This window comes from Podarcis gaigeae, assembly GCF_964106915.1.
Source record: "Podarcis gaigeae genome assembly, chromosome: 10".
Classification (NCBI taxonomy): Eukaryota; Metazoa; Chordata; class Lepidosauria; order Squamata; family Lacertidae; genus Podarcis; species Podarcis gaigeae.
The window spans coordinates 15,871,058-15,889,357 of record NC_139686.1 but is presented as its reverse complement, the minus strand read 5'-3'; the positions used below and the strand labels follow the sequence as shown (position 1 = coordinate 15,889,357).

The 18,300-nt window shown below is 44.6% G+C and overlaps 1 protein-coding gene and 1 long non-coding RNA gene across 2 annotated transcripts in view; both read right to left on the bottom strand.

Moving 5' to 3' along the window:
• SLC15A5 (solute carrier family 15 member 5) overlaps nt 1-11,878 on the bottom strand; it is a 45,797-nt gene extending 33,919 nt beyond the window's left edge. The window contains exons 1-3 of the mRNA XM_083700493.1: nt 11,852-11,878; nt 8,215-8,663; nt 6,245-6,467 (exon numbers count right to left, since the gene is read on the bottom strand). Of these exons, the coding sequence (XP_083556619.1) occupies nt 6,245-6,467; nt 8,215-8,587 (596 nt within the window). The 5' untranslated portion in view covers nt 8,588-8,663; nt 11,852-11,878. The remainder of the gene's footprint in view (nt 1-6,244; nt 6,468-8,214; nt 8,664-11,851) is intronic.
• Nucleotides 1-18,300, bottom strand: part of LOC310826361 — a 683,860-nt gene that overhangs the window by 129,089 nt on the left and 536,471 nt on the right. The window lies entirely within an intron of this gene.

The following is an 18,300-nucleotide window of genomic DNA, read 5'->3' as shown; positions in this document are numbered from 1 at the left end:
TAAAATTCATACAATTAATCAACTAAGATTTCTTTAATCATACTGACAGCCATAATTCTGAAGCTCCCCCCCCCTCAGTAATTTGAGATCAAGAGTTATTTAAGGACTCCAAAAGGTCAGGGCAGAACCTTTACAAGTTGGAAGCCCAGAGAGACCATAAGAATCCCCAGGTTGGCTTTAACTTTGAGCAAAATCATCTTTCATCTTGTTAGAGCAAAGAATGACAGCGGATGAGTCAGAGCAGAGCAGAACATCCGCACAGAGAGCCTGGCGGAATACAGACAGCAGGCAGCCAAAGGGGGAGAAAACAATGACAGACCCAATTTGAGTAAATTTAACACTACCGAGAACCCTTTGGCGGCTGTCAGGGTGGTATCAAAATGTCGGGAGCACCAGGAAACGGAGTTTCCCCAAGGTCACCATTGAAAGCTCTGAAAATGTCAACGCTGTTTATTTACTTACGACCATTTCAGCTCCCATTAAACACATGTACACAGAGGCACACATTTGTATTGAAAATCAGCCATGTGAGCTTATCTCGCTTGGCTTGAAGATGGCTCAAGTTTGCCACAAGGAACAAGGATGAGTAACAGTTCTGACTTCGCTCACAGAAATGAAGAGAATCTTGCATACTCAGTTTAGAGCCATTGTGGTGCCGCGGTTAGAGCATTGTACTAGGACGTGGCGGGGGGTCGGGTTCAAATCCCCACTTGGCTGTGAAGCGCACTGGGTGGCCTTGGGCCAGTTACAACCTCTCAGCCTATTTTACCTCACAGGGTTGTTGTGGGAGTTAAATGAGATGGGTGGGAGTCATACATGGCACTTTGAGACCCTTGGAGAAAAAGGAGGGGATATAAACCCAATAAATAAATACATTGTCATCAGGGGGTAATTTAAGACAGAATATGACCATGGCCACTGGTCCCATCACCTCCTGGCAAATAGAAGGAGAAGAAATGGAGGCAGTGAGAGATTTTACTTTCTTGGGCTCTATGATCACTGCAGGTGGTGACAGCAGTCATGAAATTAAAAGACTCCTGCTTCCTGGGAGAAAAGCGAAGACAAACCTAGATAGCATCTTAAAAAGCAGAGACATCACCTTGCCAACAAAGGTCTGTATAGTTAAAGCTATGGTTTTCCCAGTAGTGATGTATAGAAATGAGAGCTGGACCATAAAGAATGCTGATCGCCAAAGAAGTGATTCTTTTGAATTATGGTGCTGGAGGAGACACTTGAGAGTCCCATGGACTGCAAGAAAATCAAACCTCTCCATTCTGAAGGAAATCAGCCCTGAGTGCTCACTGGAAGGACAGATCCTGGAGCTGAGGCTCTAATACTTTGGCCACCTCATGAGAAGAGAAGACTCCCTGGAAAAAAACCCTGATGTTGGGAAAGATGGAGGGCACAAGGAGAAGGGGACAACAGAGGACAAGATGGTTGGACAGTGTTCTCGAAGCTACCAGCACGAGTTTGACCAAACTGCAGGAGGCAGTGGAAGACAGGAGTGCCTGGTGTGCTCTGGTCCATGGGGTTACAAAGAGTCAGATATACAGGCAATGGCCAATTGACATGTGATCGTGCACCTGTGCATCGCACCAAACCCAGAAGTGACTTAAAAAATGGCAAAAATAGCCCCAAAAGAGTCCAGAAAGGGCAAAAAAAGCATGAAAACAGCACCAAGTAATTGCATGAGCCTTTGCAAGGGCAATCTCAGGATTCCTTGCACCGACCATTGAGGCTTGTGGAGAGTTGGAGTTTAGCAAGGAGATTTGGAGGGAGCGATTCCGATGCAGTTTGGTGTTTGGTAAGTGCTGCTGGTTTTTAAAAGGGTTTTCCAAGGTTTCCAAAGGTTTAGAGAGTGTTTCAGGCTTTTCCAATGGTGTTTCATATATATGCAATTTCACATAAATGCAGGGTGCCTTGGAACGTAACCCCTGCATAAATGGGGAGTTTCCTATACCAGCATGTTGTGCTCCATTTCAATCGCATCAGTGGCACGGTGTGGCACAACAGCAAATATCATTGGATAATGCTACTACTACCCCATGAAAACAGAAGGAAAGAACTGCATGCCAATCTACCACCTGAAATTTCATCACTTTACCCCTGCATTTTCTGGGTTAAGAGAGCAGCCAATGGATTTTTCTGGAATCAGATAACACAGAAATGAGCTCTAAATGTGCATTTACACCCCCATAGTTTTCTGAAAGTGGCTTTTGGCTCAAATACAATGCAGAAATTAACAGTTAGAGAGGCGTTGGGAAAATGGAACAAACTCCAGCAGCCTATGTCTGGGCTGCAGGCCTGCACATGAAGGGACCAGCCAATACCTCATCGCCTCCTTTCTCCTTGACTTGGTGATCGTAAAGGCAGACAACACTCTGGATGCAGAATTGATGGTCAACGTAAAGGCCTGCAATGCCAGTGAATTATCTTCTCAAAGCATATAGCTAAATTAGACACATCCTTATGACCAGCTATCAAGTAAAAAGAAGGCCTGAGCTATAATTACGTGCACTTACAATGAAGAGGCCAAAGACTAAACTTCATTATGTTAGATTTAAGATCGGAGCCATGTGTCCTTTCTTCAAACCACACAGTGCTCGAGAAATTAGCTTTTTATTACCTGCCTTCCTTTGCCCAGCAAAAGCCCCAAGCACCGCCCCACTCGGTTTACCCCAAGGGTACATTTTATATGCATTAATCTTTCCCTTTGTAATCAACACTAGAAAGTGTCACTTTGATTAAACAAAAAAGAAAAAAGGAGAGGAAAAAAGGCTCCTCTGAATTACTAGGACTGCAGTACAATAAATTCTCTTGAGCTATCGCTCAGATTGGTCTTCAGACTTAATTCTCCAGAGTCTTATTTAATCAAAATGATGTTGCTAATTAAGGATTAAAACCTGGAATTTTATTTATTTATTTCAAAAGGGAAGATTTTATTTTTTTTGCTTCCTTATTCTCTCCTTCGGGTAAGTCAAGGAGAAGGAATTTGCTCAGAGGAACCAAACCATCTTGCTACCTTCTGCAAAGCTGCAATATTTAAGAATGTTTGGATTTAATCCAAAGACGGAGATATCAGTATAGTTGGGGAGGAGGGGGTGGTTATGGAAGCACTGAAAATATACTTAGAAAACTGTCCCACAATGGAAGAAAGCCAATATATTTCTACTGATAATTTAATTATCAATATTAAAAAGTTCAGTTCTATTAGTGAACAGAGATAAGCGATTTTAATTACATTATAGATATCAATTGACTTGCCAATGCCAGGACACCTGTGTGGCCAACAACTGTTTTGTAAATGGCCATAGTTCAACCATGCAATTATCAGTATATGTACTTTTCTGAATATTTTTTTTGCTCTGACTCCACTGCTTACAATTCCCTCCTCCCAGCCGTGTGCGTATGCGTTGATGAACTCAGCTGTGAAACTGCTGTGAAACTTATGTCAGGATAAATTTGTTACAAGAAAACAGAAGGGGGGGTCCCCAAATGAAAATAACAGAAAGTCCAAGTCTCGGGGACCCAGTTACAAAAATAATATGCTTTGTAATTGGGTTCCTGTGACTTGGTCTCTTTGTTATAATAAATTTGTGAGCCTTCGTGGTGCCACAAGGCTCTCTGCTGTTGTTTTTAAAAAATGGTATGCAGACGGTAACGCCTTTGGGAAAGTATTTTAATCAGAGGTAACTAAAATGTATGTGTTTCATATCAATGCAGATGAGAGCCATGCAGAGGAACAAGCATTTATTATGACCTCTGCAGGAAATCTATATGGAGCTATTCAAAGTTTGTAAGTCATTGCAGCTAGGCTCCCTGTACTATTTATTAACCCAGAAAGAGGTTGGCTAGTGTTCGACAATGCGATCATTCATATCTATGAAATTATTTCTTACATTTATGTCCCAGCTTTTCTCTAAGGAGCTGAAGATGATGTATGTGGTTTTCCAACTCCCATCTCACTTTACCCTCACAACAGCCCCACAAGGTAGGTTAGATGGGAAGCTATGACCGAGATTAATGGCTGAGAGGAAGATTTGAAACTACTCTTAGTCCAGCTCTTAGTAAAAAGAAAGGTGAAGGCAAAGGACCCCCGGACGGTTAAGTCCAGTCAAAGGCGACTATGGGGTTGCAGCGCTCATCTCGCTTTCAGGCTGAAAGAACTGGCGTTTGTCCACAGAAAGCTTTCTGGGTCATGTGGCCAGCATGATTAAACTGCTACTGGGGCAACGGGACACCGTGATGGAAACCAGAGTGCACAGAAACACTGTTTACCTTCCTGCCGCAGTGGTACCTATTTATCTACTTGCACTGGCATGCTTTCGAACTGCTAGGTTGGCAGGAGCTGGAACAGAGCAATGGGAGCTCACCCCGTTGTGGGGATTCAAAATGCCAACCTTCTGATTGGCAAGCCCAAGAGGCTCAGTGGTTTAGACCACAGTGCCACCCGCATCCCTATCCTTGCTTAACACAACAATGGTAGCCTTGCCTCTTGCACGCCTTCCCAGAGCTGCACCAGAACAAAGGTGGTTCTTCCTTCCCTTGGGGAAGGTCTATAGCTCAGTGGAAGAGCATCTGCCTTGCAAGCAGAAGGTCCCAAGTTCAATCCCTGGCATCTCCAGGTAGGGTTAGGAGACCACAGCACCACCCCTGTCCTCACTCTAACTCAGGGGTCTGCAACCTTTAAGACAAAAAGAGCCACTTGGACCCGTTTCCGAAGGAAAAAAAACTGGGAGCCGCAAAATTCGTCATTATAAAAATAATTATTTCTTTGTTTGACCCCTCAGAATTACTCCTCCTCATAGAAATAAATGTTAAATTAACAAGTTACCTTTTTGTGTGTGTGTGTTCTTCACTCCCTTTCAAAACAGTGACCAGCGTACATGCCCCCTTTCAATGCAGTGACCAGCGTACGTGCCCCTTACAATGTAGCGGGCGGGCGGGAAGGTGATGTCGGGACGGTGACTAACGCAAGCACCGCCTCCCATGCGACGTCACAGCCAGTACAGCGCCCACCACAGTGGGGAGTGTCGGGGCACACAATGCGCCTCCTCCCCTCGCTAGTATCCGCCCCAAAGCCGCGGCAAAGGTGTAAAAGAGCCACATCCAAACAATTCACATGAGAGGTTCTTACAGTTCCAGAAAATCCTTTCACAGAGTTTAGACAAGGATTTCTGGAATATATTGGCCTTGTTTCACCATCCTGGGCTTCTTCAGTAGTTAAAGCACATATGTGAAATTACAAGACAGTGGATCTTATGGCATAGCAGTAGCTGTGGTAATTGCTTTACGTGACCATAGGTTTGTTTGTTGTTGTTTTGTGTGGAAACTGTGGCATTTCAGATGTTTCTGGATTCCTCGCACTACCCTGGGATCAAGACGAGACCTAGGAGAAACTAGTAAGCCACTACGTATTCCCTGGATTTTCCAGAATGTTTGCTGAAGGGAATATACAGTAGTACCTCAGCTTAAGAACAGTCCTGTTTAAGAACGATTCGGTTTACAAACTCCGGAAAAGCGGAAATAGTGTCCCAGTTTGAGAACTTTACCTCAGTCTAAAAACTGAATCCGAATGGTGTAAGCGCACCAGCAGCAGGAGGCCTCATTAGGGAAAGCGCGCCTCAGTTTAAGAACAGTTTTGGTTTAAGAACGGACCTCCGGGATGGATTAAGTTCGTAAACCAAGGTACCACTGTACTAGGAATGCAAGAATGCATCTGGTGCATGCTGGGTACTCAGTGGAGCCAAGATGGCCATGTTTCTCTGGGAACTTACAAGAAGGATATGAAAAGGATGGTCATCCACAGTCATTTGCCATTAGCATCTGGCAACTGAGAAGTATGGACCCTCCGAGCAGGGATGTTGCATTTAAGGGCCAACCTTGATGCAAAGCTAAACACACTAAAAAACCCCAGTGCTTAACAGCCAATCCAATATCCCTGTCAACCATTGTTCGGTGGAGATTTTAAAACTGGCGGCCTTCCAGTGGGGCAGTCTCACACAGGAGCACCTCAAGCACAATGGAAGGAATAAGGGTTTAAAACACATGGGCTGTGTCCCTGCAGAAGTGGTTGGACTACAACTCCCATCATCCCTGGTCCCTGATCATGCTGACTGAGGCTGATGGGAGTTGGAGTCCAACAACATTGGAGTCAGGATATTTCATCAGCTACCGAAATCTTTCAAAGCAACACCCCTTCCCCACCACTCTTCTCCCAATTGCAACAGCGGCAAGCACTGACCAGTTGAAGAACGACAGAAGCTCCTTTTCTCTGTAAGCATCAAGGTCGTAAACGCTCAAGGGGCACACAATGGCTCTTATTCCTCCTGAGCCAAGGCAGGTGGCCGACAGCCCCACGTAAAAGAGGACCTGCTGCTCTCTTCTAGCCAAGGTGTGGAGGACGTAGTGCTTATCTATGAAAAAATCTTCAAAGGGGAAGGCGACGACAGGTAGCAGGGCTGTACCTGCAACATGAAAGGCAGTGTGTGTGAGAAGGGCAGGGTGAAAGTGTAACTAAGAAATGAAAGTATTCCTTATGACTTTTTTTTTTTAAAAAATAGGGGGACAGTTGTGTAACCAGCCCGTGTTAAACACCCAAAAGGAGTTGCCAATTCTCTGTCTGCCCCCACCAGCATCATCGAAAGGACTACCAGGCTGTGCGCACACTAGTATACCTTTAAAGCATATGTGCTCTTCCAAGCCCACATTTCCATAAAGTTCTCACTCCTGTCTCAGCGACAGCTACACTGGCATGGTCTTGTCCACAGAATAGAAGATGGAGTGATCCGCAATGATGTGCTCTACAAGGAGCTGGCTTCAGTCACCAGCCCTATTGGCACATCAACTCTACGTTAAAAGGTAAAGGTAAAGGGACCCCTGACCATTAGGTCCAGTCGTGACCGACTGTGGGGTTGCGGTGCTCATCTCACTTTACTGGCCAAGGGAGCCGGCGTACAGCTTCCGGGTCATGTGGCTAGCATGACTTAAGCCGCTTCTGGCAAACCAGAGCAGCGCACAGAAACGCCGTTTACCTCCCTGCTGGAGCGGTACCTATTTATCTACTTGCACTTTGACGTGCTTTCGAACTGCTAGGTTGGCAGGAGCAGGGACAGAGCAACGGGAGCTCACCCCATTGCAGGGATTCGAACCGCCAACCTTCTGATCGGCAAGTCCTAGGCTCTGTGGTTTAACCAACAGCGCCACCCGGATCCCTCTTTTCCCTGTAGTCCTTTGCAAAAGGTGCCCTGGAGACAGACGGTCAAGGTTGTGTATCCTCAGCAGTGACCAGAGGAGGAATGACCACTGGACGCAGTGCAGAGAGAAGAAATGCCCCAGTGCATCTGTAGTAGCAGAACCAGATGCCTTCATCTGCCTCTGCTGCAACAAAACATGTCTCTCCCGTATCTACAGCCAAAGGCACACTCCTCCATTGCCTCCAAGACAGAAGGATGCCAGCAATAAGATGTACATCTTTCCCTCAAAGGATTCTGGGCACTGTAGTTCACACACGTTCACACCTACCCACCCACCACAGAGTTACAATTCCCAGAATTCTTTGAGGAAGAAAATGTGCTTCAGAGGTGCTTTAAATGTATACTGTGCACACAGCCACAGTTGCAGCGCATGCTACTTCCATGGCAGAAGGTGCTCTATTGCTGCACCGCTGTTTTTGTCCAGAACCACCAAAAATAGTTTGGGAATCCATCATCTACATAAATGACAATCAAAGAAAACAGATAAAGTACCCCAATCAAGTTGCAGGGATTGGAGAATATTTTCCATTCTTAAATTCACATTTCTACAATAGTGGAAATCACAATAGTGATTTTCTTTTTTTAAAAAAAAGTCCTCGTGAAAATTCATCAGCATTTCAGTTTAAGTCTTCTAATACACAGGACTGTATGCAATTTCCCCTAATATATATACCTTTGCAAAGCAAGGTATATGCTCCCTATACAATGCATTGTTGCATGTTATTTCCACTTACATCTTTTAAACACAATATACCCAAGTGCATGCATTTAGTAGACATTATCTGCAGAACTGCCGTGCGAAATTGCAAAATTCGGAGATATGCAAATTTAGAGAAATGGCCTTGTTTCGGCTTGCGTATTGTTTGCAGAAAGCCCGAATTGGGTAGGTTCGCCTTGGAATGCTAACTGTGTCTGATTTCATCCCCACCCCTGGGAGGTGGCGCTACCAGATACCTACCTACGAAATGCAGAAATGCACAGATATACACCAGTTTGCTCCGTCCCACCAGGCACTGGGCAAGCCAGCCCATCAGAAGCGGAGTCACCATGCAGGTGCCTACGAAGCAGAGATTGATCATGGCTGCCTGGTGGTTGGGATAGCCAAGCTTGATAGTACAGAAAAGGATCATGTTGCAGACGATGCCAAAGAAAGTGAACTTTTCGCACAGCTCCACCAGCAGTAGCCAGATTGTCCCTTGGATTTCCTTCCTTGGCTTAGAGCTGGAGACGCCATCGCTGTCTTGCCTGGCTGTGGGTTTTCTGCCCTCCTTCGTGGATACAGTGCTTAGCAGTTGCCCATCTGGCATGAGTTTCATATCTACAAGAGGCATCACTTGCCGTTGCTGGAGGATAGTAGCTCGGGGCAAGGCAATCTTTTTTGTGTGTGCGCACTTCAGTCACCCGCTTCTGTAACCGGCACACAAGTGAGACCGTTGCGTTAAATTCCACATCTCGCCACAACAATTCTCAGATCCTCATCTTTTACAGATCCAAGCCGTCTACGCTAACTTATTTGAGCACGCAGGTTTTTCAGAAACCAATCGGTTTAATTAGCTCGTTATGTGGCAAACACGACCTCCTCCCCCCACTCCGACCGCAGAGCAACAATTGCCTATTAAAATTATGTGAATCCAATAGAAAGTGCAGCAAACTTTATCTGCCCGCTACAGATAAAGGTTTAAATACCGAGGACGGCTAAAGCACCTAAGCAAAATTCAAGTATTGGGATCAAGGAAAAAAATAATGCAGGGCTAATATTCCAACGCTTTTAATTAAGCAACCGCGGATGAAACTGGGAGCAAAGCGATAAAGACAGGAAGGATGCACATAAGCAAATGAACAATAGCTTATCGTTATAACATTTCTTGTTATTATTCGAGTTAAATTGAGATAAGAAAGTTAATTAGGGGGGGGAGTATACGCCACTACATTTAAGTGCAGTAAGTCGTATCTCCGTCAGCATCCCTCCTGCCAAATAATTGCAATGGGCTAATGAAAACAGGGTAGGGGTGGGTATCATAAGGGAAATCTCCCTGCAAAATTTATCTGTTTTGACTGCGTTCTGGTCGCAACTGTTTGCTGCAATTCAGAAGAGAGAAAGTGCCTTTTTTTGGGAGGGAAGCAATGGTCAGTGGCAAGCAGACAAAAATTAAAACTAAAATTATGAAGTGAATTCCATGCAGAAGGGCAGCAGCCATGGTGGACTGACTAGGGCAGGTTGTTACACAGAGGCTCTGAACCAAACTGACTGCTGTTCTGAATCCGAGGTTCAGGGCAATGCTGCCTGAATCCCATGTTGAGAAAGGCTGCTGCTGCACTTGTTGCAAAAGCTGGTTGCTCCTGGACTGTGAATGCTGTCTACCCATCCATCCTACATTCAGTGTTGTGCAGATGTGTGAATAAAAGTATATATTCTGTCATATGTCTGGGATTTCAAAGGTGGAAGTGATGTTTGGGGGGAATTTCTGGAAGACAGCGGTTTGTCCTGGATCTTTGGCTAGTACAGTGGTACCTCAAGCTACAGATGCTTCAGGTTACAGACTGTGCTAACACAGAAATGGTACCTTGGGTTAAGAACTTTGCTTCAGGATGAGAACAGAAATCGTGCGGTGGCGGTGCAGTGGCAGCAGGAGGCCCCATTAGCTAAAGTGGTACCTCAGGTTAAGAACAGTTTCAGATTAAGAATGGACCTCCAGAACGAATTAAGTTCTTAACCAGAGGTACCACTGTAAACTGGAAAAAAATCACAGGTTTTTTTGGGCTTAACAACTTTCGTGGTATCTTGGCTTTTCCTTTTTGTAATATGGCAGCCCTAATATATCATAAAGATACCATGGTCACATACACAGCGCATATATGAAACACTACAATACCAGTTTAATAGCCATGGAGAATCCTAGGAACTGTAGTTTGTTATGAGTGCTATAATAATAATAGTAATAATTTATTACTTATAACCTGCCCTTCTGACCAGGCCTCCCCAGCCACTCTGAGCGGCTCCCAACAGAATGAAAACACGATAAAACATCAAACATTTAAAACTTCCCTAAACAGGGCTGCCTTCAGATGTCTTCTAAAAGTCAGATAGTTGCTTATCTCCTTGACATCTGACGGGAGGGTGTTCCACATGGCAGGTGCCACTACCAAGAAGGCCCTCTGCCTGGTTCCCTGTAACTTCACGCCTCCCAGGGAGGGAACTGCCAGAAGGCCCTCAGAGCTAGACCTCAGGCTGAATTATGTGGGTGGAGATGCTCCTTCAGGTGTAACGAGTGTTGATCTTATAGAGCTACAATTCCTAGCACCTCTAACAATCTACAGTTCCCATGGTTCTCCATGGCTGTTAAAGTGGCATAAGGTAAAGATAAAGGTACCCCTGCCCGTACGGGCCAGTCTTGACAGACTCTGGGGTTGTGCGCCCATCTCACTCAAGAGGCCAGGGGCCAGCGCTGTCCGGAGACACTTCCGGGTCACGTGGCCAGCATGACAAAGCTGCATCTGGCGAGCCAGAGCCGCACACGGAAACGCCGTTTACCTTCCCGCTGGTAAGCGGTCCCTATTTATCTACTTGCACCCGGAGGTGCTTTCGAACTGCTAGGTTGGCAGGCGCTGGGACCGAGCAGCGGGAGCGCACCCCGCCACAGGGATTCGAACCGCCGACCTTTCGATCGGCAAGTCCTAGGCGCTGAGGCTTTAACCCACAGCACCACCTGCGTCCCCTCATAAGGTGGACATAAAGTGGCATAAGAGTGCTCTAAATGCATGGTGTTAATGTGATGTTAGGTTGCTTGGTCTCCAAGAGTCAGAGAACTGCTGGGAAGGTACAAGGAGAGCAACATGGGAGGCCAATAAATGAATGTGCAGCATCTTTGCAGAGTGAAAAAAACCATTCAAAGACATTCAAGTCACAGCCCCATCACTCACCACTGGGCAAGCATAATTTTTTTTTAAACATGCATTTCAAACATGCGATTTTATTGCACATACTTGTTTTAAAACCACCGCTTTTGTTTATATTTTCAATACGTTTTGCATCAATTTGTCTTCAATGTTTGATTTACATATGTTTTAAATAAATACTGCCTATTGGTGGTTTGTTTTTGTTTGTTTTGCAAACTGCTTAGAGGCTTTTGCTGAGGAAGCGGTCTAAAAACTTTGACAACCAAATAACAAAATTAAATTGCCTTTTTGCAGGGGTGGGGAAGTTGGAGGCTGACAAGGAAATCTAAAAGGCCCACTCTCCAGTTCCCTTCCATTTTAGTCAAATCATAAATTCCCCATATATATATATATGGAGCTAAAGGGGCTTGTCACAAAATCTAAGGGGATCCCCTGCTGCCCCCACAATTTAGGCACCTTTAATTAACGCTTAATCTCAGACATATACTTCTACACATTTAAAAAGAGATACAATTCTCCCTGAAGAACCACCAGTCCTAACAAACAACCATGTCAGGCCAGGACTAATTAAGGAAAGAAAGAAGACAATAAGAATCCCTGAGTGTTTTTTTTTTTTTTTTTTTTGAAAACTGGGTCAGGGAGAGATCTTTGGTGGAACGAACAGGGGTCTAATCCTGCCTCTAGAAGTTTTCCAGTACCTGATACAAGCAGCAGTTGTGGTCTGGCCTCCCTTCTTGCTGCCAGTTTCAGCTTCTGACAGTCGGAGCCTTCAGTTCCAAGACACTTTCCAAAGGCCTAATCCTGCACTGATTTAAGCCTCACTAGGGGGAAGATTTAAGATTGACTTGGGAGTGAACCCCAGTGGGACTTCCTTCCAGTAAACATGCAAAGGTCAGAGCACTCTTACCAAACCTGCAGCATGAGACCCGAGAGAGTCAGCAAGCCGGGTCAAACCACCCTCAGGATTTGCATTCCACATTTATAGCCCCTGATACCACATAGTAGGCTTACTCCAAAGCAAATCTCATGGAACTGAATGAGACTTGCTCCCAAGTAGGGAAGGTGCACTGAATATGTCCATTTTGGTTTCTCTCAGTTTCTCTCTTTTCCACTCTCACATTCCCACATTAGTTTGCAAATTAATTCATTAGCATCTGACTGCAGATTTCATGTAATATGCTCATTCTTGTATGCCGCTTTGTCCAACATCTGCATTTCCCCTAATATATCTCTGCTATTTTTTTAGTAATACAGTGGTACCTCAGGTTAAGAACTTAATTTGTTCTGGATGTCTGTTCTTAACCTGAAACTGTTCTTAACCTGAAGCACCACTTTAGCTAATGGGGCCTCCCGCTGCCGCCGCACGATTTCTGTTCTCATCCTGAAGCAAAGTTCTTAACCCGAGGTAATATTTCTGGGTTAGCGGAGTCTGTAACCTGAAGCGTATGTAACCTGAAGCGTATGTAACCTGAGGTACCACTGTATATTCATTTCTATATGACATTTACTGACGTATATGCACATTTATATGTACATGGTACTCGATTGCAAAATTTGACAACGTACGAATTTTGAGAGGCAGCTTTGTTTCGGTTCACGTATTGTTTCACAAATTGTGAATTAGGTGGGTTTGACTTTAAATTCAAATAGAATCCAAATTCTCCTGCATCCAGACTCACAACTAGTGTGCATGGGATTGCAGCCAAGGGCTATAATACATCCACATTTGCTCGGAAGCAGCCTATCAAATTTAAACATTTTAAATCATTGATTTTAACTTTTCTGTTAATAATTTCATTGTTGCGTCCTCTTTGTAAACTGCTTTGAGGTTCCCCTCCCCTACAATTTAGTGGTGCAGCATAGTTCCAAATTTGAAAAGAAAACATCGGTGGGCAACTCTGTGTATATTTCCAAGAAGGAAGATTTAAGCTATTTCGCAATGTTCTTGGAAGTCTGTTTGAATCAAACAGGGAGGGGGGGAATTAGGTACAGAGGGATGGGCGGTAATTGCTATAGACAAGAGATACGTGCTAAATCCTTCCTCTTTGATTTCTAGGAGCCCTGTTCTCTTTGGTTACTGAGATTTAATTCAGAGGACAGCCTGTGTGTGTCTTGGGTTTTTATTTGGCGCCATAAGGTCTAGAAACTCTTAGAGGAAAAAGACTGGATCTAATGATGCCCAATTAACACCAGACACATACCCTCCAACATTTCTCCAATTAAAATACGGACATCCTATTCCAACAACAACAACAACAACAACAACAACTCACAATAATGATAATAAACCCCGCCCATCTGATTGGGTTGTCCCAGCCATTCTGGGCTGCTACCAACATATATAAAAACATAATACAACATGAAACAACTTCCCTAGGCAGGGCTGCCTTCAGATGTCTTCTAAAAGTTGTACAGTGGTACCTCTGAATGCAAACAGTATCCATTCCGGAGCCCCATTCGCATCCAGAAGTGAACGCAACCCACGTCCTCGAGTCACGATTCGGCACTTCCGCACATGCGCATGACGTCATTTTGAGCGTCTGCGCATGTGCATGCACAAGCGATGAAACCTGGAAGTAACACGCTCCGTTACTTCCGGGTTGCCATGGAGCACAACCCAAAAATATTCATCTTGAAACTACTTCAACCCGAGGTATGGCTGTATAGTTACTTTGCTCAGGGATTGCATAACTCCATACCCTCCAACATTTCTCCAATGAAAATCGGTACGTCCCAAGGAAAAGTGGGATATTCCAGTATCAAATCAGAAATTAGTATGGCTTCTGTAAATCCAGGACTGGCCATGGAAAACAGGGACACTTGGAGGGTCTTTCAACGTGGTGATGGGCAAACTCCCATTGGCTTCCACTGATTTTTTTTGTGGTCCTCTAGCCTTTCCTGAGCCTTCTCAAATGGGAGAATCACCAAAAACAAGAGGGTTAGGAGGAGCCCTTGCTGTCTGATGAACTTGGGAGAAGGAGGTTGGAAGGCTGGCTAGCAGTAGTGATGGTGGTCAAATCCAGATATGAGCCCAGGCTCTGCTTTGGAACTGTCTGGATTTGACTTACACTGGGCATGAGGCACCAGGGATTTTCCCAGTCCAGACTTTGTCCCCATTGCTAACAGTTAACAAAGCCCCCTTCCAACACACACACACAATCATAGCTGTCAACTTTCCCCTTTTTAAAGGGAAATTCCCTTATTCTGAATAGGATTCCTCACAAGAAAAGAGAAAAGTTGACAGCTATGCACGCAATGCTTGTACGCAGATCTTTGCTCACAGTTACTGAGAAACAAATGCTACTAAGTTGGAAGAGACTTACTTCCTAGTCAGTGGGCTGCATTGCCTCAGAGACCAATTTGCCCCGCTTATCTTCAAACAATGCAGCTCTGCAGGCAGAAAACTCAGGCTCCAGACCCTGGTCTTTGCACAAGCTGTTGTGGCAGAAAGAGCAGGCAGACACAAGCAGGAGAAATACTTTTTTCACATTGACTCGAAACATGTTTACAAACTGAGGTGGGGCTTACTCTCAAGTAAGTGTCGTGTAGTATACCACTATGCAAGCAACTTGTGTTTCCCCATCTGCAGACTTTCCGCAGCAAAGCTTATCTAGCAACCAAAATCATAGAGGTAGGATATCCCTTCTGTCAATCAGTTGCAGACACAGAGATGCCAAGTATTTTGCTCTGCTAAGGCTCCTGTGCTTTTAACACATATCTGGCATACAGCTGGTGGAAGATTTCCCCATGTCAGGAAACTGTTAAAGGCACACACACTAATTGAAAGTGGCTGTATTGGGTCCATAGGAGCTAATCTAACCTAATCTATGGTAGGAAAATAGTAGGCTAGCTTTCAGATCATTCAGAACTCTTCATCAGGTTGGCTGGAACTCAAATGTTTGCTCACATTTTGGTTGTGTATTGACTTGCTGTGTATTTTGGTAAGAATTCACAAAACCTGGCAGAAGTGAGATATGGGGAAACTGGAAGGTTTTTGGAGTATCTCGAAAGTTTGTCTATTAGGTGAAATAAAAATAATGAGCAAGGCTTTTCAGGAAATGTGATGGAGGCTAGCTCTTCCTTTCCCTAGAATCCTAGAATTGCAGAGTTCGAAGGGACCCTGAGGGCAGTGCAGGAATCCTGCCCACAGCCATCCCTGGGTGGGCTCGACCCATCAACCTTCTGGCTAACAGAAGGTTGCACTGACCTATTGCGCCACTTATTTGGATATGGGAAATTCACAATTACCCGGCCCAGCCATGAGGTTCTTGGTTACATTCACACCATGCATTTGAAATGCACGATTTCTTCCAAAGAACCCTGGGAATTATAGTTACGAGCTACGATTCCCAGCACCCTCAAAAACTACAGTTCCCTATATATATATATTTCTTTTCTTGCAGAAGCCATATAATTTAAATGTCTGCTGTGGATGTGACTCTGGTCTTTTGGTCCAGCCATCTACGTAGCTGGACTGCTATGGCAGAAAGAACAAAGATGATGGTCCCAGGCAGACTAAGTAGAAATGGATGTAAGTTCTATTGAAATGAGAAGGACTTCCTAACATAAGAGAGCACTCTGAGCAGGTTGCAGGGAGAGATAAGATGTTAATATAAGACACAAAGAAATAAAAACTTGGAGGTTCTCTTTATTTATGGCTATAAGAGGTTCATTTTATTTATGGCTGTCGGGACAACACATAATAATTAAGCTTTTTTTTAATGATGTAATTTAGTCAGAAATGATATTTGGTCACAGATCATAAATCCACAGTCACTGAAGGATTCTCAGGATGCAAAATACCGCCTCAAGAGGAGTGATTTTCCTGAGGACTATAGCAGGGGAAGAAGGGGTTAAGCCCTTCCCCCTCATGCCTGCTCTGATACGATTAATGATTATTACCCCCTCCCCCACAGCTGATGCAATTTGCATTTTTAAAAACATGCATGTTAAATGCAAAGATGCACTGGACTTCCTGTCTACTTTTCCCTTCAAATACTCAACTATACCTCAGGCCAAGCAAATGTGGGGCATACCTGGCAGCATTGTAATTTAAGTGAAAATCTCATGGGTGGGGTATAGATTCCCCACCCATGCTTACCTTAGGTCAGCTTCACAGTACATAGTTATGGCTTCCCACAAGGAACCTTGGGAACTGTAGTTTGTTAAGGGTGCTGGGAATCGCAGCTCCGTGAGGTGGGAACTGCAGTTACAGTAACTCAAACAGTGACAAAGTTTAAGGCCAACTGCAAAAGAACAGCCTTCCAATGGCAGTGGGATGGAGGTAAAGAGGAAGAGGAATTAAATCAGGCATGGGGAATCTTCAGCCCTCCAGATGTTGTCCCACCACACATCTCATCAACCATGGCATTGCTGATGGGGGGCAGGTGATGGGTTTTTTTAAGTCCAGCAACATCTAGAAGACCACAGGTTTCCACAGCTGCTCATGAGTCAGGGAGTTCCACGTACAGGACACTGCTGTAGGAAAAGGTCTCTCGTCTCTTGCCACTAAGCAGTCCTCAAAATATGCACAGGCGGTTCTGTCTTAAAGGACAAACAAATACACAAAGGCAGAAAAAGGCACTCAGGCAACTTGACCTTAAGCCATTGAAGGCTCTAGAAGGATTCCCAAACTTGGGTCTCCAGCTCTTTGTGGACTACAATTCCCATCATCCCTGACCACTGGTCCTGCTAGCTAGGGATGATGGGATTTGTAGTCCAAAAGCAACTGGAGACCCAAGCTTTGGGAAACCTGCTCTAGATGTCCTGGCCACCGCTTTCCATTGTACCAACCGTCAATACAATAAAGGGTCACATGATCCCAAACAGCTGGCTTCGGTCAAGTTTTTGGCAGCATCATTCTGAGCCAACGGAAGTTTCTGAGTAGTGTTCAAGGGCAGCCCCACACAGAGTGCGGTGCAGTAGTCCAAAAACGTAACTGAAGCATACAAAACCATGGCTACATCTGACCTCACCACGAATGGGCACATGTGGTGCACTACTCTAAGCTGGCTGAAAGCACTTTCCGGGTCTATAAACACAGGCACTTATGTTTTGGCACATATCCATATTCAGCAAAGGTTGAAGTCCATTCCACCGTTCCATAATTTTTGGCACCATTGTGCTTTCCTCTCAAATGGCACCTGCTTTATTATTTTACGTCTTTGCTCCCTTTCTCTTTCAGCCTCAACCCAAACATATATAATTATATCTGTGCTAGGCAGTTTTTCATATGTTCACAGGCTCTTGTCTTATTGCACCTATTTGACGGTTTTATAATTCAGAGGTAATTGCATTGCAATTATTTTTCATGATGCATGGTGAAGTTTTATATCGTGGAGTTGGCAGATATTCTTTACGATGTTGTTTTCTCTAATGGGTAAATTAGACCTAGTTCTATCATATAGAAAGATGGCTTTTTAAAAATCCCATGACAAACTATAGATTGGAGAAAGCACTCAAGATCCCCTCCCCCTTGCATCTGCCAAAAAAGGGGGAGGGATATGTAATTATGTGATCAAGTGGTGCCTACAAGTAAAATAATACGATATGTGCATCTGGTTCCACTTGTCATCTGATAATGATGGATAGTGTCCATTCACAGGTTGGTCTCATGTATAGAACTGGGAAGGAAAATCTCCTTCCATTGCCAGCTATGCTACTTTAATTAGGTACTACTTCAATTCCTGGGAATCGTAATTGGTCAAGGACTGTTGTGCTCCTCTCTTGCTTGTGGGCTTCTGATAGGCATCTGATTGGCCACAAGATGCTGGTCTGGTCCAGTTCTTATGAGAGGCAGTGTGGTGTAGTGGTTAAAGTGTCAAACAAGGCCCTGGATGACCTGGTTCAAGTCCTCACTTGGACGTGTAGCTCAGTTGTGAGTTGAGTTGGTGCAGACTTGGACTGTAAAGACTCTCCTCCCTGGAAGCAGAGCTGTATGGCCATTGAAAAAACCAGGAAACTCGTAAATCGGACAGTGGCCCGTTGGGTGCGCTTCATGAATGGCCGAGTCATTTGTCATGACCGTATTCGTATTGGCGATCAAGCCTTATACCGGAATGACGGTGTGCATCTATCAGATCTGGGGAACGACTTTTGGTTAGATAGTGTCATCAATAGCATTTGGGATTGGTTGCAGCCGTGAGGG